Source organism: Zingiber officinale, chromosome 5B, assembly GCF_018446385.1.
Source record: "Zingiber officinale cultivar Zhangliang chromosome 5B, Zo_v1.1, whole genome shotgun sequence".
NCBI classification, from domain to species: domain Eukaryota; kingdom Viridiplantae; phylum Streptophyta; class Magnoliopsida; order Zingiberales; family Zingiberaceae; genus Zingiber; species Zingiber officinale.
In genome coordinates, this window is record NC_055995.1 from 38,294,701 (window position 1) to 38,303,861 (window position 9,161).

General features: G+C 39.9%; 1 protein-coding gene across 4 annotated transcripts; it reads right to left on the reverse strand.

Annotated features, from left to right (window-relative positions):
• Positions 1 to 326: 326 nt before the first annotated feature.
• On the reverse strand, positions 327 to 7,138 carry LOC121984363 (auxin response factor 23-like). 4 transcript variants are annotated; one of them, XM_042537258.1, is made up of 16 exons: positions 6,419 to 7,138; positions 6,229 to 6,341; positions 5,979 to 6,074; positions 5,825 to 5,878; positions 5,550 to 5,705; positions 5,391 to 5,475; positions 4,866 to 4,956; positions 4,620 to 4,784; positions 4,316 to 4,435; positions 4,133 to 4,208; positions 3,892 to 4,060; positions 2,900 to 3,816; positions 1,919 to 2,109; positions 1,644 to 1,839; positions 1,268 to 1,319; positions 327 to 469 (listed from the first exon to the last, which is right to left on the reverse strand). In XM_042537258.1, the coding sequence occupies exons 1-15, from the start codon at positions 6,570 to 6,572 to the stop codon at positions 1,311 to 1,313; spliced, it is 2,592 nt and encodes an 863-aa protein (XP_042393192.1). In that variant the 5' UTR covers positions 6,573 to 7,138; the 3' UTR covers positions 327 to 469; positions 1,268 to 1,310. The 4 variants fall into 4 exon arrangements, with proteins under 4 accessions (XP_042393192.1, XP_042393190.1, XP_042393193.1 ...); XM_042537256.1 differs by having other exon boundaries at positions 327 to 588; XM_042537259.1 differs by lacking the exon at positions 327 to 469 and having other exon boundaries at positions 1,011 to 1,319; positions 2,900 to 2,982; positions 3,109 to 3,816; positions 6,419 to 7,136.
• Positions 7,139 to 9,161: the final 2,023 nt, after the last annotated feature.

Below are 9,161 nucleotides of genomic sequence, written 5' to 3' on the forward strand. Positions count from 1 at the left end.
AAATACAGGGGCTTGGAAAAAAGATCCGTTGTGGATGCACTAAGCAGCCAATTTGAAGAGTAGTCCGCTCAATTGATTGACAGTAAAACCATCAAATCCCAAATTTCCGGATTTATTCAACCAAACCCCATAAACATGACTGACGCTAACATCGGCAACAATGAAGTCATATATCTGGTTCTTTAATAATTCAAAATACGCTTAAACAATTTTGACCAGCAGCTCAATCCAACACAATTTTTATCTCTGAATGCACAATCCTACAAAATCTAGATTTTTCTGGGGCGCTCAGATCACAACAGAATATGATATCTTGCGCCCGAATCTTGCAAATAGCATTGTTCTTTAATTGTTTTGAACAAGCAATAACAGCAACCAATTTACTAGCAATCCAAGGCCACAAACCATCATTTTTCATCCACAATTTTACATTACAAGCAATCACCATCTGTGAAAATTGACTCACCATCTGTGAAAATAGACGCAAGGCTCAACTATAGATAGCAGTCAGATCCATCTCATATAGCTGTATAGTATTCATAGACGCAAGACTCAACTATAGATAGCAGTCAGATCCATCTCATATAGCTGTACAGTATTCACTTCCCCATTAGAGATGAGATGATACAACTAATGGATTAGACATCATACGACTTAGGTAATCAGGCAAAGTGATAAAGCTTAGAGCTAAAAATGACAGTAATATTCTTCACCAAAATTATGAATATTGCTGTATTAGAGTTTGAACATTGCAGAAAAACAGGTTGTCTGCTCCTAATCCCAGTATATTCATCAGAATTTGGATTTTACATAGTACAAATTGTAGCATCAAATCAAGTCTGCTTCCTTTGTCATTCTAATCAAGCAAAAACAATCTTAAGCATCTCCAAATTCATTACAAGTCATGATGGCAAATGAATCTTTATATTCTTGTAATGAATTTGGAATATAAAGATTAATTTGCCATCATGAATCTTTATATTCTTAAAGATTCATGACACAACAAAGAGTGGGTATGAATTATAGATACTATAATAAAATAAACAGATGGAATATTTACATGGTGGGTGCGTCACATTTTAAAGACTAACTTAGCTATCCAGTAGTGTATATACCACAAGGGATTTTGTAAACAAAAACTACAATACCAGCAAAACTGTAGGAATAAGTCAAGTTCCATGTCCCAGCCTGGGGACAAACATGCATAGGCAAGGATAATAAGGGACTCACCAACAAAGCACACAGTATCTCATAAGTTGGAACTCACCACAACGATTTCAACATTGAATATTCTTTTTGGTTTGACTTCTTCAAAATGCCTGCACCATGAGACACAAATTAACAAATAAGTACCTTTCATTGTAATAATTTGAAAGTAAAAAATGAACACTCAAAAATTGAATTATATGATCCAAAAGTATTTTTGCAGACATGAAGAAATATAACATCATTGGTCACTAAGATGATGATCTTTATTTTCTAGTATTAAACAGAAGTTTGAAGGAAATAAAGCTACTGCAACTCAAGTTTAGCCTGAGTATTATTGCGTGAAAGAACCAAGGATGGAGTAATCGTGAATCAAGTGGTCTTAAGATGAGTTAATGATCTGAAGTGATGGTAATTAAAGTTCTGGAAACACAAACCACATCATTTCCAGGACAGCTCCTAGAATTTTCAGGATTAGCAGTAGCAGCAGCTTCTTTAGTTCCTTCACCAGCTATTCTTTCATCAGAAGCAGATGGACTTTCTTCAACTAGAGAATTTAATGTTCTATGGTTCATCCTTTGGACCTCCTCATGAGTATAGATGAAGATCTTGCGGACCATATTGCAGAATTCACTACAATCAAAATCAAATCAGCTTACTCATATTAAAAGCTCTGCCAAACTGCAGAACATAAGAGTTAAAACACACTTACTGCCAGGGGTCATCTCCCACAAGCATCATATCACCTTCATTATCAGTGTACACAACCAGCCAAGTTTTGTTAGCAGCCACTAAGGCACCCTCAAAACCAAACATTTGATCAAGTTCTGCGACAAGTTCTTCATAACCATTGAACTTAGTGAGATCCACAGATCTGACAAGAGCAATACCTTGTTTATGCACCTGAAGAATAGAACACTGGTCAAAATCTTCTCTAGCAGTATAACAATGGAGGTTTGATCCTTCCAGACTCTTGTATCTGACAATTTCCAGAAACATAAATAGATGGCTATGACATCTGTTCGGATTACTTTGTAGGATGTAGTAATGATACTACATATTGACTTTAGTAATTTTGTACATATGACTTCCTCTGAACTTTCCCTTCAGTGGGGTACAGTTAAAATTATACACCAATCATCAAACCATAAATATAGTTCGATGAGTCCTCTCGGGACGGTCTAATGACAAGCACATAAGGTGTTGCCATCATGAGGTCTGGAGTTCGAATCTCAGCAAAGTCGAGATAAATGTCTCCCTTATATGCTAGTCACTATTCCAAAGGCTAATAGCCGCCCGTGATTTACCTCCTCCATGTTAGCCCTGAACGGGTTGGCAGGGGCGCTGAGGGCAAGCGTATTCGCCTTTTGCCACCATAAATATAGTTCGATGAAACAAATTGATTGAGGAAATCTAACAAACAGATGTAAAACTTTCTAGTTATAAAATTACTTTATCTTGGTTTAAATGCTCAATATCCACAATAAGGGGAGGAAAATCTGAATCCCAAACTCTATGGTTGAAAATAAGGATAAACAAGAAAGAAATTCTTCAAACATCATCCCTTGAAGGCTTAACAACATGACAATTCCAGGTCATAATAAACTCATTAAAACCAAAAAATGTCAAAAGAAAGCATTGTCACAGTAAACAAAATCAAAGGCAAGTAATGACAGAAAATAAAGGAAGAAACCTTTGTGCAACTCCGAGTTGAACCACCTTGCACTTTGTCCTGGTTATCTTTAGAAGCCAGTGGACAAAGTGGAACCAACTTCTCTGAAATGAAATTTGTCAATGAGCTACCAATAATTTTATCGGAAATGGGAAAATCCGATTGTTTATTAGCCTCTAAGCCAAGTGATGGAGGATGGACACATGGGAACAGAACATCAGCAGACTTACTCTGTGGTACAGCTGATTCAGATATCAGTGGACTGTTGTTTAGATTAAACCCAAATAGCTTATAACCTCTAGTCCCTTGGGGCTTTGTTATCTCATTTTGTGACAGTACAAAAGGTTGAGGTTTGATGGCCCTAGAATGAGGCCAGTTATCTAGTCTAGAATCTGGCAATAAACTTGCCCGCCAGTTAGGTGAATATTGATCACTAACAGAACCATGAAGTTCTGTAAACCCACCTTCCAAGTCATATCTACAGATTCCAATTTTCTGGTAGGACATTTCACCAACTTGTGCACTTGCCTTCAAATTGCATTCAGGCATACTAGAATTTGAATATGTAGGCATCAAAGACCAAGATCCGGGTGAATGTTCTTGTTTGGCCGCTTGATCTTGGAATTGACTCTTATAGAGGTTTTTATCACTTGAAGTGTGCTCATAAAATGATGGAAACCCACATGAATCAAGAGGCTGGAATCCTGAACAAGTTTGCTGATGCCTGTTTACACGCATTAAGCTGTCTGATCCAAATCTTCTGTGAGCAGAATCCTCATTTTTCTCTCCCTCATATGCTGACCACATCATGTGTTTTGGAGCTTTATTTGACTCATTCACATCAGTGAAGCTACTTCCCAAGATCATCCCTTCTTGAACTTGCAAGACCCTTGGTGCTCTATGTGATCGGGAAGGGTCTACAGTAACTTTGGAAGTTCCTGAAGAGAAAAAATAATATCAAATATACACTAAATCACGCCAAGTAACATTAAAATATGTACAAGGCATAATACCTTCTTTTTTAAGAGAAGTGTCAGCTGAATAGGGAAAGGTTGAATTTCGTGGCTTTTTTGGTCGCGGCATTTGTAGAGGATTAAGAGGTGGTGGTGTAAGAGCAGGCTCAATTTTCCATGGAGAAACCCTCTCCGGGCGAGGAATACAAGATGTTTCATCCCAGCGCACCTGAAAATCAAAGAACAGTATGATTCAATCTAGCCTGAGGAATAATAACTAAATATATAACTACCAAGCTACCTTGAGGCATTTCCATTTAGAACCAGACCACCTGTCAGCATCAGCCTCACCTATCCCGACAATAGTTCCGGTGAACCTTTTTGGCATAAAAAATTCCACATATCAAAAGATATTTTACATCTACAGCAAAAATTTCTATAATAAATTTGTGGAAACTTGACAAAATGTATGAGCTCCTCATACCTTTGCTCTGGTGCCTCTTCACCTTCAAATCTCATTTTGAACCTCATCCCAATAGAAGGATTGCTCTTAATAGAATCCATATATTGATCAAAGGGAACAATAAATTCGGATGGACTAGTCCTGTTAAAATAATTACAAATGTATGAATAAATGAAGGATTCAATTCCAACCCGCTAAACTATGGTTACTAGTTTTAGCTAGAAATAGTAACTATTCAACACTAAGAAACAAAGAAATAAATTAAGACAGGTTAATTTCCCTAAGACACATAGGATGTTACAAGAGAATCAAATAGGTTTGTCACCTTGGTTTGTAGTAAACAGTAAACATGGTGCCTGTGTTGACAGCATGCCATGCTGTTGCAAGGACACCAAGGTGCATACTGTGACTTGATATAACTGATGATGGAACATTGGCCAGCTGTCGCATTGCTCGTCTTACTCCAACACGAAGTTCCCTATTCTCCCCTCTGTTAGTAAGGTAACGATCATTGTTTGCAGTATATTAAAATTGGATCAAACATGATTAGCGGAGATAAATAAAGAAAAACCTTAGAAATATAAAGGCATCTCCAGCAACAAGCCTCTTCGAGCTTACAAAGACACTCCAACCACTTTGAAGTAAATGTCTGCATGGCTGACCTATTTCATACAACATGAAGCAGATTATGACGTGAGGAAGGTAAACAACACACAAATAAAGCAGAAGGGGCCAACATCGCAGATGGACAAGTTAAAAGGAATGCATCTATCTTTTAAGTGTATGTGTCAATAAATGGTGACAATGTTTGAGCAATGTCATTATACTAGAAGGATCACCGAAAAAGAAACACATCAACACAAGAGAATGGGATTTCACCGGCACAGTAAAGGTCCTAATCTGCAAATATTTAAATGAGACCTACTGAATCAAGTGAGAATGGCTCTTTGGGTAAATACATGAACGCCCATGCGGCTACTCAAAACTGAAGAGTAAGAGCCACAAGCCTAAAATCTATGAACAGTCGAAGACTCAGCAAAAAAGTTCATGTCAACTCCATCTGCAGCAAAGCAAACAATTTATTAACTTTTATTACCACGAAAGATGTGGCGGAAACGCCACTCCACTCCATGTAAATCCTTTGCCACCAGTTCTTGACTTGGTGGCTGCCGGCTCATATCCTGATCACCAACAACTAATAAAGAGGTAGCAAAGAAATTAGATGAACATGAAAAAGGAAAGTTTCAAAACTTACCAGTGGAGGGAGGCACTCATCCGCATGACGTCGTAGCACTGAGAACCCACCATGTGTGCTAGTATCTGATGCAGTCAGTGTTTTGCAGAAAGAATACACATGAGGTCGTGGCTTTGGAGATGGAACCGCTTCCTTCTCTACTGTGTTCTCATCTTGCTGAAGCAACATTCATAAAGTACACATAACAAAAATACCACACTTTATCTTCATAGGCTACAACAAAACGCATGCAAACTATCCATGAACAGCCAAATGTGTTTGTTTTGGAAAACTACCTTATCTGGGAGCAATGTCACCTGAGCATACACCTCGTCTGTATCTGGCTCAGCCTATCATGATAAACCACAATGGCAAGATTAATAAGAAGAAAAGAAAGAAGTCGTTACCCCTTTAGCTGATAACAAACAAGAACGAACTCCCCGAGAACACCTTCAGTTGAACATTCATCACACGGCAAAGGATCTTCCATGGGAGGTTGTAAAGCGGCATCTGCTGGTCAGAAACCTGATTCGTCGACCCCTCCACCTAAGACGCGGCAGTAGACGAGCAAACAATAAACACAAGAACATTGACGACAGTGAAAGTAATCTCAGAGGACCAAAAGGAGAAACCCTAGAAATTCGAAATTTAGAAGGAAATTTAGCAAATATTAAGCTGCTAAGGATATTTCCCTTGGTACCTGCTCAATATGTCCCTGAGGGAAGTAAAAGACCTTCTCCCCAACTCTAGGAATCGTCACTAAAGGACCGGCACAAGCGAGCCATAGCTCAGTGTACAGAGCGTCCTCCGATTCTGGAACACAAATAGGACAGAATCAAAACCAAAAGCAATTTCATGGAACACTGCCTCAGATCGGCGATGAAACTCACCTTTAACACCGAGGGGCTCGTTGGCGAAGCCCAAGCTTTCATTCGCGTCAGCTACGCCAACGTTCGCGCCATCACGCGGCTCGCTACACACGGACGAAAAGCTCTGCACTTGTCCTCCACAGCTACCCTTGACCGACACGTCCGACGACGCCATCAGCACCCCGGAGGACGTAAGCTCCACGACTTCCTACCCACCGCCGATCCAGCTAAAACAACCCATCCAAAACCCTAAACCGAATCCATAGCCAATTCTCAGAGCCTCAGATAGTGGAGGACTATGGAGAAGATGGAATCGAACAGCATCACAACAAATCCACAAAAATCTCTCTCCCAGCTGCCTTCTTGCTATTTCTCCTCCGGTCACTTCTCAGCCTCCCCCACGCCGTCCATCGCACTTTATCGATTATCACCCGCTATTACCCTTTTTCGTTTGATCGGAGAGAGCAGCGGAAATGCGAGGAAAGAGGGAGGGGAGGGTTCGCAGTGTTGTCGACCGTGGCAGCGTCCTAGGATCCTATACAGCTCGCACGGCATAAACCAAACTTGCAGAGGCACGTCGTTGGCGGGATCCACAGTCCTAAAAGATGAAACATTGCAATTCGAAGATTCCGTATAGAGCATGCTCTGGGCGAGATCCCAACTCTCGTCTTAACTCGGGTCAAAATCCCGGAGCAATCAGTTCAACCACGGTCCGCTCGCGACGAGGTCCGGCTCGCCGGGACACCGTTAAATAAGTCCCTTTGCTAAAACGTAGAGGCGGTGACCCTTTCCGTTTCGCGCTGCGAGAGCGCCCATGTCGTGCTATAAACAGACATCATACCTAAAATTAAAAATGAAAATAAAACCTTTTTTCCCCTCCTAAGTATATTAAATAAGGTAACCTTTATTTTTAATTCGCTAGCCGTGGTCCCAGCCTCCGACTTGGACACTTTTCAATCACTAATTGACTGACGACTGACCACGCTAGCGTGCCATAATGAAGCGGTGTTGTTTCGGAGCGGTGACCCCACCCACTCGAACAAGTCCGTAACGCCTCTGGCCACGTTTCGGTGCGCTACTCGACCGCAGTAACAACCTCGCCTCCTTCCTCCGGCCTGGATTTGACTATGGTCGTTCGAACACCATCCTGCCAAGCAGCCACATATCACGTTCACGTTCAGCTACTCCGTAACGGTGAATGTAGTTCGCTGTGGATTTTAGGTTCCTGATGCAAGCGCGCGGCTCAATAATTTAGGTCGCGACGACCAACGACGTAGCAAAAAACTGGCACGTAACTGATGGCAGCTGAAGCGTCAGGAGAAACTCCTAACATGGAGATGGATATCGAGATAGCATCTCGATCGACCGAGCTGCGAGTAACGGAAAACTTGGAGTAAATTGTAAATTTGGGTGGCGGTAGAAAAGTTGGCACTGGATAATTAACATTAATAATGTTAATAATAACTTATATTATTTTTATTAAAAAAATGATAATCAATGATGGTGGTAGGATCGAAATAGGCCTAGCAGCTGCAGTCGGAGGACTTCGCTCATCGAGGGGCGGGTCCCACTCATGCCCTTCCTTGGGCGACAGCTCTTACGCCATGGCTAAACCAGAATGGGCCCCACATCGTTGCATATCACGGATCTGGTCCCACTTGCTACCCAACCAAAGTATTTACCAGGGTTAAAATCTAACCAAACCACTTTAGCTGTGGACCGGGTTAAATCAAATGTTAGGCGTCATGAGCCAGGAGGCTTTACGCGCCAATACGCACCTACTTCCAATTGCAAGGCAAGGGGTCCCGCTTAGGCTTTGTGCGATGATCTATCTGAAAATTGAAGAGATGCGTGTTAAACACGATGACTTAATTAGAGCACTAGTAATGTAGATATTATTGGGGTATTATAATATTTCTTTGCTATTCAGAGTATTGCAAGGGGATGTTATACTTGAACACGTTCAAGTAAAGGTGGAGTGGGGCCAGCACTATCCATGTTTAATTTTTTTTTTTACTTTTATTTATGGAAAAAATTATAAATTTTAAATTTTAAAATTGAGATAGGTAAAGCATAAAATTTATAATTTAAATTTGAAAAACAGTAAAATTATTTTTTTTAAGTAATAAAAATAAGATTATTATTAAAAATAATAATAATTAAACTTTTTTAAAATATATTTAAAATGTATTTATCTAATATGATATAATTTTAAGATAATTGAGTAGAATATGGGATTCATAAATAATGATTGTTAATGTTAAAAAGAATGTAGGTGAAAGAGATATGTTATTATAACGGTGATATGACAGTGGATCCCGTGCTTTTTGATGAGGTGGCGAATGCTATTACGATAATGTATTATGAATGCTCTTATTGACTGAGAGAAGATTTTTCATTTCACGAAGAGGCTTCCTTTCGATCCTACGCACACTCAGACGAGCTAACAAAATGTCAGTATCCAAAAATTAAGGGAGGAGTCCCTGACGAAGGCCCTTCGACGCTCAAGTCAGTACAATTCGAGCTGGGTGAATAAAAAACACTAGAGAATGTATGCGCGAGAATAAGGTACAAATGTTCAAAAAAACATACCTCGCTAATGGAGAGACTCTTTTTTAGACCATTTCTCATAACCTCCATTATTATGATGTGTCTTAGGATGTAAGAGGTTGTCGGGTTATGTAATAATTCTCTGAAAAATCTTCCATTTACACATATGTATACCTCTTTAATCGTCTATAACTTAATTCGTTCTAGAAATCAT